The sequence below is a fragment of the Mustela nigripes genome, chromosome 7, assembly GCF_022355385.1.
Source record: "Mustela nigripes isolate SB6536 chromosome 7, MUSNIG.SB6536, whole genome shotgun sequence".
NCBI classification, from domain to species: Eukaryota; Metazoa; Chordata; class Mammalia; order Carnivora; family Mustelidae; genus Mustela; species Mustela nigripes.
This window is the reverse complement of record NC_081563.1, coordinates 14,474,203-14,499,555: the sequence shown is the minus strand read 5'-3', so window position 1 is coordinate 14,499,555 and position 25,353 is coordinate 14,474,203. Positions and strand designations below refer to the sequence as shown.

General features: G+C 37.3%; 1 protein-coding gene across 3 annotated transcripts in view; it reads left to right on the top strand.

Annotated features, from left to right (window-relative positions):
• WDR35 (WD repeat domain 35) overlaps window positions 1–25,353 on the top strand; it is a 64,133-nt gene that overhangs the window by 24,620 nt on the left and 14,160 nt on the right. For all 3 annotated transcript variants that reach the window (XM_059405188.1, XM_059405189.1, XM_059405187.1), the window contains 5 exons: window positions 13,931–14,075; window positions 16,927–16,996; window positions 18,034–18,087; window positions 20,309–20,418; window positions 20,895–21,105. In XM_059405188.1, the coding sequence (XP_059261171.1) occupies window positions 13,931–14,075; window positions 16,927–16,996; window positions 18,034–18,087; window positions 20,309–20,418; window positions 20,895–21,105 (590 nt within the window). The remainder of the gene's footprint in view (window positions 1–13,930; window positions 14,076–16,926; window positions 16,997–18,033; window positions 18,088–20,308; window positions 20,419–20,894; window positions 21,106–25,353) is intronic.

Sequence of the window (25,353 nt, the reverse complement as noted above, 5' to 3'; positions counted from 1 at the left end):
CAAATTTTCATGAGGACCAGAGGCTAAAACGAAAAAAGTATGCAACTGATGTTGTTCTGGAAAGTGTAATTTTCCTTGTGCTACCTACTCTTCCTCTGGATAATCTCTTTAGAAACTTTTTAAAAGAACTTCATACTTTATTATAGAAACTTAGTCTATGTGTCTCTTGTTCTATACATAAAGGAGTTAGGTACCCATTTTTCGTGCTCTTCCTTTGCACCCTTAAAATACCTTAGGTGCACTTCTATTGACAGTATTGCTTTTTACTGGGCACTATGATTATCGATTTTCTTGTTTGTCTTCCCCACAAGATTTTGAGCTTCTTAAGGATCTATGTCTTACTCATTTATGTATCTCCTCTACCTAACACTATGCTTACCCATAATAATGTTTATTGAATGTATGGAAAATATTTATTTTCTGTCACGAAAATAGAAAATGATAATTCATTTATTTAGCAATAAATAAATTCAGTGAGTTTCAGGTCCTGTACCAGGGATCTGGAGTTAGAAGACATTGACTATGAAACTTGCTGTAGGATATTTAAATAAATAATGAAATATAGTTACTCCATTGAACACTGGCTTACTGTTTGCTCCCCATCTGTGTGGTCGGTGTTGTGCTGGGTATTGGATAAGTGCATGTTGGTGAGTAAGGACACCAGGGACATCCTTCCTACTTAATTTAATTTGACCTGAATTTTGAAGATGAGTATTTCTTCAGGTGACTTTTTAAGGAGAGAAAACAGCATCTGCAGAGGATTGAAGGCATGGAAAGTGCCTGGAAAGTACCAGGGGCCTGTCCTTTAGCCATTTTGGTGGAACCATATCAGTGGCTTTCTAGTGATGGTCTCTAACACATGCACTGAGTCCTCCATATAATCTAGAAATAGGCAATTTTATGAAAACATGTCAGTGCAGTTTCAGTTTACCAGCTCTTTAAGGGGCTGAGAAATGAATAAGTAGAAAGGTAGGGGAACATTACAGATGTAGACATTTATTTCAGGCCTCAGCATTAAAATATTACAAGCAGGTTTCACTTATATGTGAATTCCTCGATTGTTTTAAGTTATTTTACATCCTTGCTTGCTTAGTAACTACAGCTTCTTAATGTTACAAAGTTCAGTTAATGGAAGCATTATTTTTTTTTTATTAGTTTCAGAGGTAGAATTTAGTTGCATATAATACCTGGTGCTCATTATGTCAAGTGCCCTCCTTAGTGCCTTCCTTACTGCCCGTCGCCCGGTTATCTCCCACCCACCTCCCCTCCAGCAGCCCTCAGTTTGTTTCCTGGAGTTCACTGTCTCTTATGGTTTGCCTTCCTCTTGGTTTTCATCTTATTTAATTTTTCTTTCCCTTCCCCTGTGTTTGTTTTGTTTCTTAAATTCCACATGAGTGAAATCAGATGGTGTTTGCTTTTCTCTGACTTATCTTGCTTAGTGTAATACCTTCTAGTTCCATACATTGTTGTTGCAAATGGCAAGATTTCTTTCTTTTTGATGGCTGGATAATGTTCCAGCGTGTGTGTGTGTGTGTGTGTGTGTGTGTGCGTGTGTGTGCGTGTGTGTGTGTATGTATATATACGTATGTACACACCGCATCTTTTTTATCCATTTATCTGTTGATGGACATCTGGGCTGCCCCTTCAAATCACTATGTTTGCATCCTTTGGATAAATACCTAGTACTGCAATTGCTAGGTCCTAAGTTAGCTCTATTTTTAACTTTCTGAGCAACCTCCATACTGTTTTCCAGAGTGGCTGCACAAGTTTGCATTCCCACCAAGAGTGTAAGAGGGTTCTTCTTTCTCCATATCCTCGCCAATATCTGTTTTTTCCTGACTTGTTAATTTTAGCCCTTCTGACTGGTGTGAGGTGGTATCTCATTGTGGTTTTGATTTGTATTTCCCTAATGCCGAGCAATGTTGAGCGTTTTTTCATGTGTCTGTTGGTCATTTTGACTTCTTTGGAGAAATATCTGTTCATGTCTTCTGCCCATTTCTTGACTGGACTTTTTGTTTTTTTGGGTGTTGAGTTTGATAAGTGCTTTATAGATACTAGCACTATACTTTATGGATACTAGTAGTACTTTATCTGATAAGACATTTGTAAATATCTTCTCCCATTCTATAGGTTGCTTTTAGTTTTGTTGACTGTTTGCTTTGTTGTGCAAAAGTTTTTATTTTGATGTCCCAATAGTTCCTTTTTGCTTTTGTTTCTCTTGCCTTTGGAGACATGTCTAGGAAGGAGTTGCTCTGGCTGATGTCAAAGAGGTGCCTGTGTTCTCCTTAGGATTTTGATGGATTCCTGTCTCACATTTAGGTCTTTCATTCATTTTGAGTTTACTTTTGTGTATGGTTTTAAAAGAGTGGTCCAGTTTCATTCTTCTGCATGTGGCTGTCCAGTTCTCCCAACACCATTTGTTGAAGAGATTGTCGTTTTCTTAAAATTTTTTTCCCCAACATTCTAGATATTTGAATTTTTTTTTTCCCAGATGATGAATAGTTGAGAAGGACATGGAGTGCTTTTATCCTGGTTGTGTTCTTTTCCTAAAATGTTCTGTTAAAATTTGGATTCTTTTTCCTGGAGGTTTAGTTCTAGGAAACTAAGAACAAATCCACCTGGATTGGGTAGATCTTTTAATGAAGATCTAGCACAATTTTTGTAGATAGGATTATCTACCCATATGAGTTTGCTGAAATTACTACCTGCTGGTTCAAAAGAATGTATGTTTCAGGTACATTTGTATTTGTTTTTTGTACTGATCCGTGGGTTTGTATGTGATTTTATTATAAAAACCTATGTAGGTAATAAAGGTAAAGACAATAATAGTAACCACATCTAATTCTTATTAACCCTTAATGAGAAGCCGTATGGCATAGTGGTTAAGGACATGGCTCTTGGAGACAGATTAACAGGGCTTGTGTCCCCCCTTCTCCCACTTCCCAGCTGTGTGCTTCAGCAAGTTATGTAATCCCTCCATCTTTCTGTGTCTTCATCTGCTACCTGCAGATAATAATGCCAACCTCATGGAGTAGTTGTGTGAGTGAGAATAGATACTATGGAGTATGTTTGTTATATATTAACATAATTATATATTGTATATAGCTAGCAATTATAATTAGTATATTATAATATATACTGGTATATATATTATGTACATATAAAATATTTTATATTGTATATAAATATATATAAATAATTTAAATATATTATATATAAATATATATTATATATTATATATTTATATATAAATATTTAAATATATTTATATAGATATAAATATTTAAATATATATTTAAATAGATATAAATATGTATTATATATAAATAATATTATATATAAATATTTATATATATTTATATATGAACATATATGAATGTGAATATATATATGAATTATATATATATATATATAAAATTCAATCAATACTGGCTTTGAAGTGATTATTAAGCCTTTATTCTATTCCAGGCACTGTACTGTGCTTTATGTTTACTATCTCTTTTAATCTTCAAACAACTCTATAAGCTTGGTATTATCATCTTCAGTTGCAGTGAGTAAACTGAGGTTCAGAGAGAATAAGTGATTTATCTACGGCCACAGAGTTAAGCAAGTACCTGTTGCTTGAATCTCAAAGTCTGACTCTTTCATGGAACCACTAACATTTTACTTTTGAATTAATCAGGCTAACGATTAGTTATTGTGATTATTAAGGATGTATCAAAAAGGAACCGGACTCCTGGGTGGCTCAGTAGGTTAAGTGCCTGCCTTCAGCTCAGGTCATGGTCCCAGGGTCCTGGGATTGAGCCGCATGCGAGCTCCCTGCTCATCGGGAGCCTGCTTCTCCCTCTCCTTCCCACTTGTGCTCTTTCTTGCTATCTCTGTTACTACCTCTCTCAAATAAATAAAAAAATCTTAAAAAAAGAGAAAGGAACATGAATATAATTTAGTTGTAGGTGGATAGAGGAATAATTTTATATACTTAAGAAAAATTGTATTAGAAAATAGTTTAAGGGTTTGTGATCTTCTTTCATACCATACTGAGGCATTAGAGTGTCTGTGGTAGAATTTACTAAACATTTAACAAATGTGTTAGGATTTAGTGGAGAGCGGGGGTCAGAGAAAGCTGAGCAAAGCCTGGGCCTGGCGTGCAAGTTCATCCCACTCCACAATCCCCAGGTCTTTGCTACCCTTCTCCAGAACTGCTTTTCAACCCCTTGTCCCCTGTAGGAAAGGCTTCTGGCTCCCTCTAGAGTTCAACAATAGTATCTGTTTTGAATAGAAAAATCTCGACAATTATAATGAAAACAATTTTTTTTTAGTATGATTCAACTATACTTAATTACTTAGCATGTAAAAATTCTTGAATTTGAAACTCAAAGTTGGTAATCTACTCAATTAAGATTTTACCATTAGCTGGTTTCTAATTTTTTGTCCACTTTCTAAGTCTCTTACTGCCTTAAATATCTACTTGGACTGTGGCAAGAGTTCCAGAAATGGTAGCTATTAACACCAGTCCTTTATTCTGGCCATATGAATACTTTGCTTAGTATTTAATAAAACATAAGTTTTACCCTATTCTAATCATTCATGAGTTTAGAAAATAGATATGAAACTGATCTTTATGAAGGATTTTTTTGTTGTTGTTTTAATATATTTTGTGTGTGCAAGCTTAGTTTTATTATGGTGTTTAGTTTGTTTTGTGACCATGGGCAAGTTATTTTACTTATTTATTCCTCCATTTTTAAGTTTTTAAGATAGTCTTCGTAAGACTGTGTCATCAAAGGGCACGCAGTAGGGGGCGCCTGTGTGGCTTAGTGGGTTAGGCCTCTGCTTTCAGCTCAGGTCATAATATCAGGGTCCTGGGATCCAGCCCTGTATCAGGCTCTTTGCTCAGCAGGGAGCCTGCTCCGGCCCCCCCTCCCCTTCTTCTCTGCTTATGTAATCTCTCTCTGTCAAATAAATAAAATCTTTTGGAAAAAAAAAAAAAGGGTACACAGTAGGAGCTTAATTAAATGTTTTTCAAGAAACAGAACAGAAAGGGGCGCCTGGGTGGTTCAGTTGGTTAAGTGTCTGCCTTCAGCTCAGGTCATGATCCCAGGGTCCTGGGCTCAAGCCCCGTTTAGGGCTCTTTGCTCAGTGGTGAGCCTGCTTCTCCCACTCCCTCTGCCTTCCATGCTCCCTGCTTGTGTGCACTCGCTCTCTCTGTCAAATAAATAAATAAAATTTTAAAAGAAAAACAGAACAGATGAAAAAAAGTTATATGTTTAGGAGAATATTTTTCAAAATTAGGAAGGGACTTCAGAGAATTTTCTTTTCTAAATTAATGAGGAAATTTAAGACGTGAGATCAGAGGGAAGGATACAGGCCCAAACCAAGCAGTAATAGTAGTGGGGACAGGAGGAGGGAGTGGGATTTGATTTCTCTTTTGATCAGTTAATGGACATTTGGGCTGTTTCTACCTTTTGGCTATTCAAAACAATGCTGTTCTGAACATTTATGTGTGAGCTTTTGTGTGGACATGTGTTTTCATTTCTCTTGGTTATGTACCTAGGAGTGGACTTGTTGGGGCATGTGGTAATAACTCTGTATTTAACATTTGGAAAAATTGCCAAACTATTTTTGAAAATGGATGCACCACTTTATTTTCCTACCATTTCTGTACATTCTTGGCAATACTCATTAATGTCTAGCCTTTTGATTCTAGCTATTAAAACAGGAGAGTAGTATCTCATTGTGGTTTTGATTTGCGTTTGCTTGCTGGCTAGTGCTGTTGAACATCTTTTCCTTTGCTTGCTGGCTGTTTGCATATCTTCATTGGAGAAATGTCTGTTCAGATTTTTTGCCCATTTTAAAAAATTGTTACTGTTTTTATTTTTTTATTAACGTAGAATGTGTTATTTGTTGCAGGGGTACAGGTCTGTGACTCATCAGTCTTACCCAATTCACTGCACTCACCATAGCACATACCTTCCCCAATGTCCATCACCCAGCCACCCCACCCCTCCCACATACCTCCCTTCTGGCATCCCTCAGTTTATTTCCTGAGATTAAGAGTCTCTTATGGTTTGTCTCCCTCTCTGGTTTCGTCTTGTTTCATTTTTCCCTCCCTTCCCCTATCATCCTCTGTCTTGTTTCTTAAATTCTTCATATCAGTGAGATCGTATGATAATTGTCTTTCTCTGATTGACTTATTTCCCTTAGGATAATACCCTCTAGTTCCATCCATGTCATTGCAAATGGCAAATTTTTTGATGGCTGCATAATATTCCATTGTATATATACTACATTTTCTTTACCCATTCATCTGTGGTTGGACATCTAGGCTCTATAGTTTGGCTATTGTGGACACTGCTGCTATAAACGTTCGGGTGCATGTGCCCCTTTGGATCACTACATTTGTATCTTTAGGGTAAACAGCCAGTAGTGTGATTGCTGGGTCATAGGGTAGCTCTATTTTCACCTTTTTGAGGAACCTCCATGCTGTTTTCCAGTGTGGCTGCACCAGCTTGCATTCCCACCAACAGTGTAGGAGGGTTCCCCTTTCTCCGCATCCTTGCCAGCATCTGTCCTTTCCTGACTTGTCAATTTTAGCCATTCTGACTGGTGTGAGGTGGTATCTCATTGTAGTTTTGATTTGTATTTTCCTGATGCCCAGTGATGTTGAGCACTTCTTCATTTGGAAGTCTTCTTAGAGAGAGTCTTCATTTGGATGTCGTCTTAGAGAAATGTCTGTTCATGTCTTTGGCCCATTTTTTTTTTTTTTAAAGATAACTGTGTTTTTTTGTTTGTTTTGTTTTTGTTTTTAAAGATTTTATTTATTTATTTGACAGACAAATCACAAGTAGGCAGAGAGGCAGGCATAGAGAGAAGAGGAAGCAGGCTCCCCATGGAGCCGAGAACCTGATGCGGGGCTTGATCCCAGGACCCTGGGATTTGAGCCGAGGGCAGAGGTTTTAATCCACTGAGCCACCCTTTGGCCCAGGCGCCCCTTTGGCCCATTTCTTGATTGAATTCTTTGTTCTTTGGATGTTGAGTTTGATAAGTTCTTTATAGATTTTGGATATTAGCTCTTTATCTGAAATGTGATTTGCAAATATCTTTTCCCATTCTGTCAGTTGTCTTTTGGTTTTGTTGACTGTTTGCTTTGCTGTGCAAAAGCTTTTTATCTTGATGAAGTCCCAATAGTTCATTTTTGTCCTTGCTTCCCTTGCCATTTTGTCCTTCATTTTATCTTTGCTTCCCTTGCCTTTGGTGATGTTTCTAGGAAGAAGTTGCTGTGGCTGAGGTCGAAAAGATTGCTGCCTGTGTTCTCCTCAAGGATTTTGATGGATTCCTGTCTCACATTGAGGTCTTTCACCCATTTTGAGTCTATTTTTGTGTGTGGTGTAAGGAAATGGTCCAGTTTTATTCTTCTGCATGTGGCTGTCCAATTTTCCCAACACCATTTGTTGAAGAGACTATCTTTTCTCCATTGGACTTTTCTTTCCTGCTTTGTTGAAGAAACTTAGTTGACCATAGATTTGAGAGTCCATTTATGGGCTCTCTGTTCTGTTCCATTGATCTATGTCTCTTGTTTTTGTGCCAGTACCATATTGTTTTGATGATTACAGCTTTGTAGAGCTTGAGGTCTGGAATTGTGATGCCGCCAGCTTTGGTTTTCTTTTTCAACATACCTTTGGCTATTCAGGGTCTTTTCTGGTTCCATATAAATTTTAGGATTATTTGTCCCATTTCTTTGAAAAAAGTTGATGGTATTTTGATAGGGATTGCATTAAATGTGTAGATTGCTCTAGGTAGCATAGATATTTTCACAATATTTGTTGTTCCAATCCATGAGCATGGAATGTTTTTCCGTTTCTTTGTGTTTTCCTCAATTTCTTTCATGAATGCTTTATAGTTTTCTGAGTACAGATTCTTTGCCTCTTTGGTTAGATTTATTCCTAGGTATCTTATGGTTTTGGGTGCAACTGTAAATGGGATCGACTCCTTAATTTCTCTTTCTTCTGTCTTGTTGTTGGTGTATAGAAGTATAACTGATTTCTGTGCATTGATTTTATATGCTGACACTTTACTGAATTCCTGTATGAGTTCTAGTAGTTTTAGAGTGCAGTCTTTTGGGTTTTCCACAGAAAGTATCATATCATTTGCAAAGAGTGAGTTCTTTGCCTTCTTGACTTCTTTGCCTTGCTGATTTAGATGCCTTTTATTTCTTTTTGTTGTCTGATTGCTGAGGCTACTATTTCTAGTACTATGTTGAATAGCAGTGGTGATAGTGGACATCCCTGCCATGTTCCTGACCTTAGGGGAAGAGCTCTCAGTTTTTCCCCATTGAAAATGATATTCACTGTGGGTTTTTCATAGATTGCCTTTATGATACTGAGATATGTACCCTCTGTCCCTACACTGTGATCAAGAAAGTTTTGATCAAGAAAGGATGCTGTACTTTGTCAGTTGCTTTTTCAGCATCTGTTGAGAGTATCATATGGTTCTTGTTCTTTCTTTTGTATTATATCACACTGATTTGTGGATGTTGAACCAGCCTTGCAACCCAGGAATACATCCCACTTGGTCATAGTGAATAATCCTTTCAGTGTACTCTTGGATCCTATTGGCTAGTATTTTGGTGAGAGTTTTTGCATCCATGTTCATCAGGGGTATTGATCTGTAATTCTCCTTTTTGATGGGGTCTTTTTCTGGTTTCAGCCTCATAATATGAGTTTGGAAGTTTTCCTTCCATTTCTATTTTTTATAACAGTTTCAGGAGAATAGGTATTAATTCTTCTTTCAATGTTTGGTAGAATTTATCTGGGAAACCATCTGGGCCTGGGCTCTTGTTTGTTGGGAGATTTTTGATTACTGCTTCAAATTCCTTATTGGTTATGGGTCTGTCAGATTTTCTATTTCTTCCTGGTTCAGTTTTGGTAGTTTATAGTCTCTAGGAATGCATCCATTTCTTCCAGATGTCTAATTTGCTAGCGTATAGTTGCTCATAATATGTTCTTATAATTGTTTGTATTTCTTGGGTGTTGGTTGTGATTTCTCCTCTTTCAGTCATGATTTTATTAATTTGGGTCCTTTCTCTTTCCTTTTTGGTAAGTCTGGCCAGGGGTTTATCAATATTTTTTTTCTTAAGATTTTATTTATTTATTTGACAGAGATCACAAGTAGGCAGAGAGGCAGGCAGAGAGAGAGAGAGAGAGAGAGAGAGAGAGAGAGAGGAGAGGAAGCAGGCTCCCTGCTGAGCAGAGAGCCTGATGTGGGGCTCCATCCCAGGACCCTGGGACCATGAACTGAGCCAAAGGCAGAGGCTTTAACCCACTGAGCCACCCAGGCACCGTTACTAATTCTTTCAAAGAACCAGCTCCTGGTTTCGTTGACCTGTTCTTTTGTTCTTTTGGTTTCTATTTCATTGATTTCTGCTTTTATCTTTATTATTTTTCTTCTTCTGCTGGGTTTAGGCTTTATTTGCTGTTTTTTCTCCAGCTCTTTTAGGTAGGGTTAGGTTGCATATTTGAGACCTTTCTTGTTTCTTGAGAAAGGCTTGTATTCCTATATACTTTTCTCTTAGGAGTGGCTTTGATGCATCCCAAAGATTTTTGAAAATTTGTGTTTTCATTTTCATTTGTTCCCAAGAATTTTTAAAATTCTTCTTTAATTTCCTGATTGACCCACTCATTCTTGGTAAGATGCTCTTTAGCCTCCATGTATTTGAGTTCTTTCCAACTTTCCTCTTGTGGTTGAGTTCTAGTTTCAAAACTTTGTGGTCTGAAGATATGCAGGAATGATCCCAGTCTTTTGGTACTGGTTGAAACCTGATTTGTGACCCAGGATGTGATCTATTCTGGAGATTGTTCCATGTGCATTAGAGAGGAATGTGTATTCTGTTGCTTTGGGGTGGAATGTTCTGAATATATCTGTGATATCCATCTAGTCCAGTTTGTCATTTGAAACCTTTATTTCCTTGTTGATCTTTTGCTGAGATGGTCTGTACACTTCATGGGGGGGTGTTAAAGTCCCCTACTATTATTGTATTATTGTCAATGTGTTTCTTTGATTTTGTTATTAATTGGCTTATATAATTGGTTGCTCCCATGTTAGGGGCATAGACATTTAAAACTGTTAGATCTTCTTGTTGTACAGACCCTTTAAGTATGATATATTGCCCTTCCTCATCTCTTATTATAGTCTTTGGCTTACAATCTAATTTATCTGATACAGGGATTGCCACCCCATCTTTCTTTGGATGTCCATTAGCATGGTAAATTGTTTTCCACCCCCTCACCTTAAATCTGGAAGTGTCTTTGGGTCTAAAATGAGTCTCTTGCAAATAGCATATTAATGGGTCTTGTTTTTTTAATCCATTCTGATACCCTTTGTCTTTTGATTGGGCATTTAGCCCATTTACACTCAGGCTAACTACTGAACGATAAGAATTTATTGTCATTATATTACCTATAAGGTGACTGTTACTGTGTATTGTCTCTGTTCCTTTTTGGTCTATGTTACTTTTAGGCTCTCTCTTTGCTTAGAGGACCCCTTTAAATATTTCCTATAGAGATGGTTTGGTGTTTGCGAATTCTTTCAGTATTTGTTTGTCCTGGAAGCTTTTTATCTCTCCTTCTATTTTCAATGACAGCCTAGCTGAGTATAGTATTCTTGGCTGCATATTTTTCTCATTTAGTGCTCTGACTATGTCATCCCAGTTCTTTCTGGTCTGCCAGTTCTCTGTGGACAGATCTGCTGTCAGTCTAATATTTCTACTGTTTTAAGTTACAGACTTCTTGTCTCCAGCTGCTTTCAAGATTTTCTCTTTGTCTTTGAGACTTGTTAGGTTCACAATTAGATGATGGGGTGTTGACCTATTTTTATAGTTTTTGAGGGGGGTTCTCTGTGCCTCCGGGATTTTGATGCCTTTTTCCTTCCCCAAATTAAGGGGAATTTGGTCCAATATACCTTCTGTTCCCCCACCCCTTTTCTGGGATCCCAATTACTCTTCTTTTTTTTTAACATAAAATTTATTATTAGCCCCAGGGGTACAGGTCTGTGAATTGCCAGGTTTACACTTCATAGCACTCACCATAGCACATACTTTCCCCAATGTCCATAAAGGGATCCCAGTTATTCTAATACTGTTTCATCTTACAGTATCACTTATCTCTTGAATTCTCCCCTTGTGATCCAATAGTTGTTTATCTCTGTTTTTCTCAGGTTCTTTATTCTCCATCATTTGGTCTTCTATATCCCTAGTTCTCTCTTCTGCCTCATTTGTCCTAGCAATAAGAGCCTCCATTTTTTATTGTACCTCATTACTAGCTTTTTTGATTTCAACTTGGTGAGATTTTAGTTCTTTTATTTCTCCAGAAAGGGATTCTCTAGTATCTTCTATGCATTTTTCAAGCCCAGCTAGCATTTTTATAATCATCATTCTGAACTCTAGTTCAGACATCTTATTTATGTCCCAATTGATTAAGTCCCTAGCAGTTGGTACTGCCTCTTGTTCTTTTTTTTGAGGTGAGTTTTTCCACTTTGTCATTTTGTCCAGAGAAGAATAGGTAAATGAGAGAACAAAATTCTAAAAGGGCAACAACAACCCCAGAAAAATATACACTAAACAAATCGAAGAGACTCAAAACCAGGGGGAAAAGAAAGGAAGAAAAAAATGTATGAACAGAGCCCCATACTTGATTTTGGGTATATTTTGATCTGTTAGAAGAAACTGCCTCCTAAAATTTTAAAGAAAGAAAAACATATATATATATATATATGTATATATATATATATATATATTCACACACACACGCGCACACACACACACACACACACACACAAGGGTAAACACAATGAATGGATGGAATGTGACTGTGAAGATGAAAATTAAAAGATTCTAAAAAAGAAATTGACAAGAAGTTGGTTCAAAAAAGAAAGGAAAAAACATCTAAAAAAAAGAGAGAGAGAATATGATCAGGCAGGAGACTAGCACAATGCCATACACTAGATTTAGGGTATCTTTTGGTCTGTTAGAAGAAACTGTATCCCAAAATTTTAAAGAAAGAGAAACATATATATACAAAAAATGAGATTAAGTACAATGAAGGGATAGAGTATGAGTATAAAAATGAAAATTAAGATTTCAAAAAAGGTGTTAAGATGGTTAAAATAGGTAAGACAATAAATTTAAAAAAATTAAAAAGAAAAAAATAAAGAAAAATTTAAAAATTTAACTTTGGAAGACTGAAGTGTCAGGGGAAAAAAGCCATGAATTCTCTGTGCTCTATGTCCCTAGCGTGGGAGTTTTGATGTTCTCATTGATCAGTAATCTTGGTCTTGGCTGGATGTTCTTGCTGATCTTCTGGGGGAGGGGCCCATTGCCATGATTCTCAAATGTCTGCCTGAGGCTAATTGTACCACTCTAGTCAGTGCCATGCTAAGTAATCTGCTTTGGAGGAGGGTAATGAGGATGGTGGCCTCCCAATATCCGGCCTGTAGGAGCTGAGAGCTCAGGGCCCACTCCTCAGTGTGCCTTCAGAGAAAAGCAGTCAATCCCTCCCATCTCCCTGGTCTCTGGCCACACTTGTGCTCACTTGGGCTATGACCGAGTGTTTCTATCTCTGGCGCATGGCCCTGTTTGGAGTGTCCAAACCCAGCAGATTCCTGCAGTGCACTCCCGCACTGTTCTTCCTGGTGGAGGAAAGGAGGGGTCTCTCCAGATCTGCCACTTGTGGGGTCCCTGTTCAAAGAGCAGTGGCCTATGCCTTGGATCATGGTTTATGGCAATCCGTAGCTGAGAGCCCACCCCTTGGCTTCGTCTTTGCAGCCAGCTTTCCTGCTCCAATACCGGGGAGCTCTATCACACTCAGACACCCCCAGTCTTTCTGTGACCTCCAAGGGTCCTGAGATCACACTGTCCCAGCGAGGATTCCACCCCCCGCTTAGCCACTGGAGTGATGTCCCTCCACAGAGCAGACTTCTAAAAGTGCTGATTTCATGCTCCGCTGCTCTAACTTCTGGAATATCCCCTCAGATTCACTTCTCTGCACTTCCTGCTTTCCAGAAAGTGTCGCTTTTCTTCATAGAATTGCTGCTATCCTTTTCTTTGATCTCCTGTTGAGTTTGTAGGTGTTCAGAGTAGTTTGATAACTATCTAGCTGAATTCTTGGGATCAGACAAAATTAGGTCTTCTCCTCTGCCATTTTGCTCCTTTTTTTTTTTTTTTTTTTGCCCATTTTTAAATCGGGCTATTTATCTTTTTATTATTGAATTGTAAGTGCTCTTTACATAGTCTAGAAACAATTTCTTATCACAAACACGATTTATACATATTTTCTTCTGTGGGTTATCTTTTCACTTTTTTGATGGTGTCCTTTGAAGCACAAATGTTGGGGTGCTTAGGTGGCTCAGTTAAGCATCTGCCTTCTGCTCAGGTCATGATCTCAGGGCTCTGGAATTGAGCCCCCTGTTGGGTTTCCTTCTCAGCAGTGACCCTGCTTCTCCCTTTCCCATTGCTCATGCTTTCTCTTACTATCTTTCTATGTCTCAAATAAATAAAATCTTGAAAAAAAGTCTTTTGAAGCACAAATGTTTTTAATTTGATGAAGTCCAGTTTATCTCCTTTTTGATTCATTGCTTGTGCTTTTAGTGTCATGTCTAAGGAACTCTTGTCTTATCCACCATCACAAAGATTATTTCTAATTTTTTTGTCTCCTCGGACTTCTGTAGTTTTAGCTCTTACATTTAGATCTTTGATCCATTTTGATGTAATGTTTTTGTATAGTCCCACAAGCCTTTGATTCTTTTTTGATTTCAGAGACTGTGTGTGAGGTATATTGTCTGACATGTGGGGTTGAACGCAGTGCTCACTCAATTCTTTTGTAGCCAAACATTCTGTGTGTCTATGTAACTAACTTAATTGTCTTAATGCTCTTTTTAATAGTACCATTATTTGTTGCAATGACCAAAACCCATGTGATAGCAGCTTCGAAAGAAGCATTTTATACCTGGCAGTATCGTGTGGCAAAGAAGCTCACAGCATTGGAAATTAATCAGATCACACGGTCTCGAAAAGAAGGGAGAGAAAGGTATATCTTTTGATGCATGGTTTTTAGTAGCTCAACCATATCACATTTAAATCAGACATAGTTAATTATAAATTGTCATGCTTGAGAACTGTAAATTGTTTTGGTTACTAAAAATAATATTTTTCCATTAATTTCAAAACCTTTCAAATTATTTGTTTAAATATCAAAATAAATGAGAGGTAGCGTGGTGTAATAAAAGACAGCCCTTGGAGATGAAGAGTGGAAATCTGTGTTTTTATAAGGAAATAGCTATTCTCACTCATTTACTCTTACCATATTAGGATAAACCATAAATATGATTATTCAGTTGAAAATCTAACCAAAGCTTCATTCTTATGGGTTAGTTGTATGGGTCTTTCCAGAAGGGTGGGGATGATTCTAGTATCAATCTCCATAAGAAAGGCAGGTTCTTAGGGAGGAAGTCTTCTGGTGGGGCGAAGTGGTCACTTGGCTTCTTTCTCTTGCCCTTGATTCGAGGGGGGCTGGGGTTAAGTGATAGAGGGGGCTCTACCACATGGAGAAGTTAGGAGCTAGGATGGGGGGAATTCCCTTTAGTAAGTTTCAAGGTGCAGATCCATTTACTGTGTTTTGTCAGTTATATTGTCTCTGTTGGTGATACTTTTTTTGGCCTTTTTTATTACCGTAAGCCTTTAAATAAAGCATTTTGTTGACTGTTCTAAGCTAATAATTCTTAATCAGGGCATAGGCCTGTGATGGTGGGAGTGGGCAGTAGGGGTCATGTCAGATCATCTTCCCTCACACATGCTTGAGATCTTAATGCCATCTTCCCTTCCCTTTAAGACTCACTCTTGTACTAAGATCAGAGAAATGTCCCTAGTAAATATTTTAGATACATGAATTCATGTGGAAGCAAAACAAACAAACTAAAAAAACCCCAAACAAAACAAAATAAAAAAAAAAGTTGAGGGGCACCTGGGTGGCTCAGTTGGTTATGTGTCTGACTCTTGATTATGGCTTAGGTCATGATCTTAGGGTTGGGAGATTGAGGCCCTGTGTCTGGCTCTGTGTTGGGCATGGAGCCAGTTAAATTCTCTCTCTGTCTCCCACCGCCTTCCCAACTTCTCCCTCTCTAAACAAAACATAACAAAACTCCCAGAATAGTTGAAAAACACTATATCTTGCTTTCTCAGTAGTTCTGAAAGTCTAACTAGAAAGAATCTTTGGCCTCTTTCCAGGAGAGCATGTGACAGTGGTAGCAATAATAAGTAAAAGAGCCACAGTCTGCTGGGAGGTCTTAGGATAAAGTTGGAACTGAAAAGTCTAGCCTCTTCATAGAGTAAGTAGAGTAAGTTCCTCTGAGAGCCAGCGAAAGATATTCTGGTTTTAAGATGGCAGCATCTCCCTTTCTTTCTATCTGAGACACACTTACAAGTTCTAGTGATTGGGCAGGTTCTCTCTGGGCCTCAATTTTCTCATCTGTGAAATATGGTGGATGATGGTAGTAAGAAAAGAATACTTCTAATATGCTAGACACTACAGTAAGCCTAGTCAGTACTCTTATTAATCCTGTTTCAGAGAGGAAACTAAGACACAGGAGCTTAAATTATTTGCCAAAGGTCACCAGCTGATAAGTAGAAATGGGACATAGATCTGGTTGATCTGGTTGATCTGGCTTGATCTGGCTCTGAAACACTCAGATTGGCCTTTCTTGTAGTACTCTACTTGTTTTAAGAGATGGAAGGTGGTCACATGATCTCCTGGGAGACCTCCTATTCTGACCTTTGACTTTTATTTTGTGATAACTAAGTAGAAGTAGTAGCTGCATATACTTACTAGCAATGTATTACAATGCAGAATCCTGGCACCTCTAAATTTATTTTCTTTTTTAAAATATGTTTTCTTTCTGCATTTAATACATTTCTATTTAACATTTGATCTCATTATACTGACAAAAGTATAAGTACGATTTCAATTTAACAGTGATAAAATTTCATGATATTTTAAAGAGAGAAAATGGCTTAATTTTGTTGTGCCTATATTCCATCTACGATTTCTTGATCAGGCTCTGTTCATATGTGCTTTACAAACATCATTTTATTTATGCCTCTTAAAAAACCCTGCAAAGGTTGCCCTTATTCTCCACATGGAGAAATCGAGGCTTAGAGGCTTGCCCAGGGCCTCATAGCTACTCTGTGATGTGTCTTCCCTATTCGCCGTCATTCGTTTCATATTTTCCCAGCAAACATAGAGCACCTGACAGTGTGTCACACTGGGCTACGCACATAGTCTTTGCCTCCTCAGCTGGTGGGGGAGACAAGTAAAGTGGAGATGCTATGGTGTGAAGAGTATTATATTGAAGGTATTGAAGGTATCAGATGGGGAAAGTCCAAAAGTAGTTCATCCTCACAACACAGGGAACATAAGAATGATTCTTTATTTCAGGACAAAAATTCCATTAATTAGAGCTTCCCAAATACTTTTAAGCTTTACCTTTATTAAGCACATTGACAGAAGGGAAATTATAGAGAAATGACAGAGAAACTTAGTGTATTGAAGTTATTTCTGAGTGATGTTCATTTGCAGAGTAAGGTAAAATAATCTGTTGGGGCTTAATAAAGTGCATTGGAAATATGTGATTCAATGTCCAAATAAGTTTTTGGCATAACTTTCAGGAACATATCATTTGCATAACTAGTAAACACCTGGCAGGTAGTTTTTACCTTTATGGGATCTAGCTGTGTCAAGAACTCTTTAAAATAATCAGGACATTTAGGTTACGTAGTAGTATTCATTGGTGTCATCCAGTCCTTTAATTGTTCTAGAGATTGTGAAATGGCATAACCTGTACTTAGACCATCTTTGAAATGATCACCTTTTTTTTTTTCCCCAGAATTTATCATGTTGATGATACTCCTTCTGGATCAGTGGATGGGGTGCTTGATTATAGTAAAGCAATTCAGGTAGGCGATTGCAGCAAATGTCAGTATCTGTAAGTTTTGAAATACTGTAATTTTATTTTGACATCTGACAAATAATTATTTTTTTACTGAATAGCATGTTATTCTAGTAATTCTTTAAAAAATGTCTATTCTGAAAAGCTTTTATCTCAGTCTCCTTTTTTCCCCTCGATTTTTAAAACCATTTTTGAAATAATAATAGGCTCTCGGGAGGTTGCACAGATACAGCACGTAGAACCTTTTTACCCCGCTTCCCTCAGGGGTAACATCTTCTATAACTGGGATAATATCAAAGACAGGAAATTGCTATTGGTAATGACACTCTTCACTGGACTGCCACCCGATTCCTTGTTTCAGTTTCACTAGTTTTGACATGTACATGTATGCGTGCAGTTTTATGTAATCTCACCATCGGGCACGGACTTGCCTCATGCTAGTTCTCCATTTTTGCACTTGCTCTCCACCCTGTCCCTGCCTCGCGACAACCATGAATCGGTTTCTGTCTCTGGTTTTGTCACTCTGAGAATTTTTCAAATGAAGAGAATCATATAACGTGTAACCTTTTGAAATCGACTTTTTCGCACTAAGCATATAAGCCCTTGGGATCCATCCAGGCTGTTGAAGTACTGTGCCACTACTTCCCCTTCCTCATTCTGGCACGAGCTGTCTGTCCTTCCACAATCTGTACTTTTATGTCTGAGCTCAGGGTTTTGCCTCCCTGTGCTTTTCTGTGTATGTGAGATGTTCCTTCCTGTCGCGCTCGTAATTCCCGAGCACATCTCTACTTGTGTCATACTGTACTGTAATAAGGTGTCGGGCTCGCTGTCTTCCCCAGGAGGCTTTTGAGGAATCCCTGAAGGGAAAGATTTTATCTGAGTGTCTCCAGTGCTTAGTTCAGTGTCTAGCACATAGTAGGTACTCATTAAGTAAATCTTAAGTCAATAAATATATTGGAGAATTTTTCTAGGCGAATTGCCTACTACCTCATGTCAGATTAGTCATTCAATAAATATTTGTTACAGAATAACGATTTATTTTAGGGTACCCGGGATCCGATTTGTGCCATAACTGCATCTGATAAGACACTGATTGTGGTAAGTTTGAAGCAAACTGATTTTATGAATAATAATTGTTTAAATTATAAATATAGATTCCAGTAATATGTTTCGGATTTGAATATCATCTTGTGGGCACCTGGCTTACTAAGTCCAACATGAGAAGTAAGAAAGTTTTAAAGATTGCTTCACAAATTGTTAAGCATTTGCAAAAATAGCTGTCTTTAAAATTGGCCCGCTGGGGAGAGTTTGACACTGGGTTGAAGGAGCCACACAAGGGTTGGCGGGTGCGGGATGGATTGGACCGTGGTAGCAGGTCTTCGAAAGCTCCCTCTTCTTTGTGGCCTTCTGTTTTGTGTTAGAGAAGGGTTTTGGCTCAGCTACTTTCATAAAACGTAAAATGAAGAGGTAGTGTGTTTGCTAACCAGTAAAGCGAAGAAGTCTAGGGCAAAGTTTTCAAATAAAATCACTGTTACAGTGTCTTTTCTTGAGCTCTAACATTTGAAAATATTAATTTTAGAACTAAATGTTTTCTTTACTTTAGTAATGCTGGTGGAGCCCTTGAATTTGAATTATGTAATCAGAGCCTTAATAGTGTGTATTTAGTTACATTCTTTAGCCATTAGATAATTTTGTGGGGGACAAAGTCCTAAGAAGGTAGTATTTGTTTTTCCTCATCAGGGTTTTTATAGCAGTTTGTCTTACAGAGCCTTTTCTTTTCTTTTTAGATTTTTTTGTTGTATGGCAGGTTTTGTTGTTATTGTTGTGTTAGCTGTGTTTCTGACATTTGCAGAAATAAATAACACGCAACTCAAACTAATCACAAAAACTGACACAATTCCTAAATGACAGAGTCTACCTAAAGAAACGTACTCAGATAGTTTTTTTTTTTTTTTTTTAAATGTTATTTATTTATTTGACAGAGAGAAATCACAAGCAGATGGAGAGGCAGGCAGAGAGAGAGGAAGGGAAGCAGGCTCCCTGCTGAGCAGAGAGCCCGACGCGGGACTCGATCCCAGGACCCTGAGATCATGACCTGAGCCGAAGGCAGCGGCTTAACCCACTGAGCCACCCAGGCACCCCACGTACTCAGATAGTTTAATACCAGCCAGAAGTTTAATGGAGAAAATATCTTCTGCACTTTAAACTTCTTTTTGCCATTGAAATGGAGAAGGTTTTAGAACGATTACTTTTTCAAACCTTTGAAACAGGACCCCTTTTTTCAAAAACAAAATTTCATTCTCCAATATGGTAAACCTTCTGAAACCCATACTGCCCTTCTGTACATTAAAAAATATCCCCCTCCCCCTTCCAGGCTTTCTGGTTGGCCCCTCTTGAGAATCATGCTGCAAGAACAATGCCACTCTGATTAAAATGGGGAGCGGGAAAGATTGGCCGAGTGGGGCCCTCTCTGCTTTGTCCTGTTGTCATGGCCAGAGGCACAGAAGGGTTTGAAAACCACAGTTCTCTCTTGATTGTTACACCAACTGTTGATCTGTTAAGGCTTGCACAGAGTTGCTTAGTAATTTATACTGTTTTATTTATTTTAGATTTTATTTATTTATTTGCAATAGAGAAAGAGCATGAACCAGGGGATGGTGGAGAGGGAGAAGCAAACTTCCCACTGGGAACCCAACACGGGGCTCGATCCCAGGATCCTGGAATCATGACCTGAACCGAAGGCAGACATTAAACCAATTGAGCCTCCCAGGCGGCCTTATATTTTATTTTTAGACCCATTTAAATTAATACTCATTGTATCATTGCATTCTGACCATCTCCTTTTGCCACTAACTAGTATCAGATAAGTGGCTATAGATGAAAAATACAGACAATTTCAATAACAGCTGTTTCATATAGTGATCTTATATGATTTTATATGAAATTTAATTCAATAAGTGCTTTGTATTTTAGCTTTTCATGTACCCTGCATATTAACCTAGACAACAAATGTAAACAACCCTTGTTATTTCTTCCTTGTGATATAAGTATTTATGTATTATGGAACAGCTAGATTTCTGACTTCTTTTTTGAATGCTACATGAAAAAAAGATCACCTTCAGCCACTTTGAAAGGGTTTTGATTAAATTAGAAGATACATATGTAATCAGTAATGTGATTTAACGTCAGAATTGGGAATTAGTTATGACAGCATCACTTTGGTTTTGGAAACAAATGTATGAACATATAGAGAGACCTGTATTTGTAATTTAATTTCATTATGTAAATATGCTTTAATAATCAAAAATAATTTCCATAGGGTCGTGAATCTGGCACCATTCAGAGATATAGTCTTCCCAATGTTGGTTTAATTCAAAAATATTCCCTCAATTGTCGAGCCTACCAGTTATCCTTGAACTGCAACTCTAGGTAAGTCTGAAAATTCTCCTCATGTAGTTGTTGGGTTTAGAAGTTATCAACTAGGATTGTTGGATTTATATAAAAATACAAAGATGTGTGTTTGTTTTAAACTTGTCTTACAGTTCATGTGATTTTACTATACTATATTTATATTTCAATAGTTGTATTATACTTTGTTTAGATCTTTTTCTTTAATTGGGCAAAATATAGAAATCCTGATGTAATACTTTAAATTGTTTGCATGTCAGTTGCTTTAATTCCCTTGGATATTTTTTCCTCACAAGGAAGCAAAATGAAGAGTAGTCCAAGTCTTCTATCAAATTTGTAAGAATTTGTTTAAAGCCAGTTATTTCTTTAAGCCATTTCTGCCTTCTTCCCAGATTCAGATGAACTGATTTTGCAGAACAGTAATGGGTCATTATATTTGTGATTTCTGATCATCATTTTACAATTTTGTTTCCCTTCTCCAATGCCATTACTTGTAGTCGTCTGGCTATCATAGACATCTCAGGCATTCTCACTTTCTTTGACTTGGATGCTCGGGTAACAGACAGCACGGGACAGCAAGTCATTGGCGAGTTGTTAAAATTGGAGCGGAAAGATGTCTGGGATATGAAGTGGGCCAAAGACAATCCGGATTTGTTTGCAATGATGGAGAAGACAAGAATGTATGTTTTCAGAAACTTGGATCCTGAGGTAAACACAAGAAAGGAGCGTTAGCAGTACATAAATAATAAGCCAGATACCGAAACCGATTTCCCTTTTGTTTCCTTAAGAGATTTGTTGGTGTTGGTTGCATGAATTTCTGAAAATATATAGAAACATCTCTGTGGAGTTGTAACGTGTTTGGTCTTAAGTGGGAATAATACTGATTCTTTAAATAGTCTCTGCTTTCTCTGAAAGGCACTTCCTAAGCATTTATCTGTTCTTTTTGAAAGATGGAGCCATGGGTCTCTAATATATAGTCTTTATTTTTTCTTTGTCAGAGTTCAGGAAGAAAAGAAAATCAGTAGTAACATTTACCAAAATTGCTTAAAACAACCTAACCAAGGAAATGTGGTTTTGAAATGTCTTTGTGCTTTTCTTTTTTGCCTCTCTGTCCGCCTGCACTTGTGCTGCGTTGGTCGTATTTATATTTATAACCGCTCTTTCAACCATGAATCCTGGCCTTTTTCACCCTGATAATTTTATGAATATGCAAGTGTGCAGTGATTAAACTGCCCTGTCTGGAGTATCAGGAAGCCCCTTGCTCACTAATTTTTAAGTTATTTTTGGATTTTCTACTTGCAGCTCACATCGGCTCATTTTTAAGCTTGGAATTTTCCTGTCACTTGGTCTGCTCTGCATCGCTGTTCGCATTCGTGTTTAGGAAATTCAGAATAATTTGCGTGGTAGCCTAATCAAAGCATCATTGAAATAAACCTTTTATGTAATTTTTGAATAATTAATGGATTTTCAGTTTGGAATTTTCTCTATGCTTGCTATACGCAACGGAAGTAAATAATAAGAGATAAGTTGATAAATGCTGTATGTCATTAATTGATGTGTGGATTTACAGTTAGATTTTTGGAAAGAAATTGCATGCTTGGGCCCCTGAGGTGCCAAAGATCTTCTAGGGTAATTTATTTAGTGGTAACCTATTTGTCCCTTTAATATCCTAAATTATTTTCACATTTCCCCATTTTGGCTCTACTCACGATCTTTGGGTTGTGAAATGACCTGATATAAATCACTCCCAAAGGCTTTGTTAAAGCTTTTAGGAGCCTTAAGGATCTTTGTAATTTTTAGTCCCTGAGTATGGTTTAAAGGAAAGGCATTCGGGGCTGCTGCATTTAACCTGTAAGCAGGGGCTTCTGTCAAGGGTCCAAGGGAAATTTGATGCTTGCCACAAAACAAGTGTGAAAATTTGACATGTAACCACAGGATTACCCTGAGGAAGGGAGAGGAATACGTTTTGAATGTGGGGGTCCTTTTTCTGTTGTGGGCCCCGTGTGTACTAAGTCAGAAATCATATGCCCGGACAAGTAGAGTGTTAGGCCTGGCTTTCACAATGTGTGTGTAGCACACATGCTGAGTCTAGCACCAGGGGAAAAGATATCTTGGCCTCGTGCAAAGTGATTCTTAGTTTTAACTGATCGGCTTTTTTTTTTTCTTTTTCTTTTTGAGTTTGTTTTCTGGCTTGGCGAGTAGTTCAGTTTCTGTTGGATTTAGAGCTAGATGCATTTCTTTCAACCTTACCACTGACTGGATTTCTTTATAAATCCTGCTGTTCTTTCATTCATGAGGACACTGGCTGGCTGTGATGCCTGCTTGGTTAGTTACTGTGCTGTTCATTCCGGTAGCTGCTTATTGACTGATCACGTAAGGACACACTTTTCAAAACCGAATTTACTGGGGCTGTTTTAGGGCATCATATTCTTTTATTATTCAGGAGGTAGGCTATTATTTGACAGATAATAGTTAATGTGTTTTTATCCATTTGAGTGTTATTATGAATTCTAGATTCATACTTTTAAGTTGTAGAGTTTTCTTTTATATGCCAAAAAAAAAAAAGGTGCCATTTGTATGTGAAGTTGTAATTCACTGATAAAGCACATTTTCTTTGAGAATTTGGAAATGAGTATTTGATGTTGATATTCCCTGCTTGATCATTTTTATCTCCAGTGATCCTCTAAAGGTACTAATTCAGCATTTTAGTCTTTTTCTTGAATCTTCCCTCTCACTGATGCTATTTCATATTCATATTCCTTTCATTTCTCATATTTTTGTCATTCACCCTCTCATTTTTACACACTTCTTTACCAAGCAAGGGGTTTCCAAACTTTTGTATGTATACCTTCATATGTGCATAATTATTTATTTGGAAATTATATACATGATCTACTATTTAATACAAGTAAATTATGAATCACATCCCTGAAATAGAAATTTTAAAAGACTGAGAAAAAAAAATGACAGGAAGTAAACTTTATTTTAAAATGTCATGGTGTTAGGGTTCATGCTACCTTTAGCTAGTTTCTCAAGCATAATGTACACTTTAATAGAGTGTGGAATTATTAACTAAGTGTAGGTCTCATGTTTTATAGTCTTGTTGATAATTTTCACTTTTTAACCAACTTTTTGTCAGACCTGATTAGACTGTCATTGTTTTCACTTTGTAATGTGGCTAACCCTGGAATCTGGGCGAGGGGCGAGGGAGGTGACTGTTCTGCCTTGTTTGCTGGTCCTTGCATTATGGGTAGCCTGCTAATCCCCAGATTCTTTGTGGGAGGATTTTTAAACCACATGTCCAATTTATGAGGGTTAGTTAAAAATGAGAAACTATAATCCCTAAATCCACTTAGCTAGGTATATACAAACTTCAGTATGTCACAATGTGCTAGGATTGAGGGAATTAGCACTTGTAGGGTACCTGTTATATTTTACATGTTATGAGACCTTCTGACTTATGTACTGAATAAGAGGACATAATATAGTATAGATTAGTGAAGCTTTAAATACTTTCTTGATAAAAATAAATTTCTTGCACACTGCCTAGGGGTATGTCCTGCTTTTGTCAGTCACTGGTCTAAAACTTCATATTTAGTTGAAATGTGGGTGGATTATCTAGTGAATTTTGGAAAATAAAGAGAATTAGTTGAGATCAAGCAGAAGTTGACTTTTAAAAAAAGATTTTATGTATTTATTTATTTGAGAGAGACGGAGCACAAGTAGGCAGAGCAGCAAGTGGAGGGAGAGGGAGAAGCAGGCTTTCTGCTGAGCAGGGAGCCCAACATGAGCCTGAGATCATGACCTGAACCAAAGGCAGCTGCTTAACTGACTGAGCCATCCAGGCACCCCAGAAGACTTTTTTAAAATCTGAATTACACAAATATTTGCAGATTTGCTTACATGCCAATAGACTATTTTGGAAACTCTTAATTTTTTTATTTCTCCTCCTTCCTGTATTTTCTTCCTTTCTCTTTATTTTTGGTATAACTTTTTATCCACATATCATCTTTTATGACTTTATTTTTTGGCTACCTTGCTTTGTTTTTTCATATAGCCAAATATAAAACAATTTTGTAGGTATATTTGGATACATATGTAGTATCAAAATAATCCAGGTATGCAAAAGGCCTTTATAATTTACAAGAAATATGTTATTATATCCTTTTTTTAAAAAGATTTTATTTATTTATTTATTTATTTATTTGAGAGAGAGAGAGAGAGAATGGCAGTGAGAGAGCATGAGAGGGGGAAAGTCAGAAGGAGAAGCAGACTGCCTGCCGAGCAGGGAGCCCAATGCAGGACTTGATTCCAGGACTCTGGGATCACGATCTGAGCTGAAGGTAGTCGCTTGACTAATTGAGCCACTCAGGTGCCCATATTCTTTCATTTGAATTAAATTTTGTTCTGATTCTCTCTGTGTGTTCATTGCTCATAAATTATTTGCCTTTACATAGTACAATTTTTTTCAGAAATGAAGGTTTTTTGTAAAAATTTCTCATGTAATCAACAATTTTTACTTTCTTTCTTCTTCTTTTCTTTCTTTCTTTTTCTTTTTTTTTTTTTTGAGAGAGTGAGCACAAGCAGGGAAAAGGGTTAGAGGGAGAGGGAAAAGCAGTTGTCCATTGAGCAGGGACAACCCCAGGACCCTGAGATCATGACGAAAGCGTATGCCTAACTGATTGAATCACCCAGGCGCCCTAACAATTTTTTATTTTTTAAAAGAAAATAATCACTTTAAGACTCAAGAAACACATATAGTATGTATGCAAGAGCCTTATTTTTAAACTTTGACATACTAAAACTAAATTCGATTCCATTTTTAACTAATTTCCATTTTTTTAGTATCTTCCTATCATAATTTTTGTAGTTTCTACATTTAAAGAACTAAGTTTCAGAGTTATAAATTCAATATGTTATTTTCTTTGGATTTTGCTTAATTTCTGTTTCAGGATA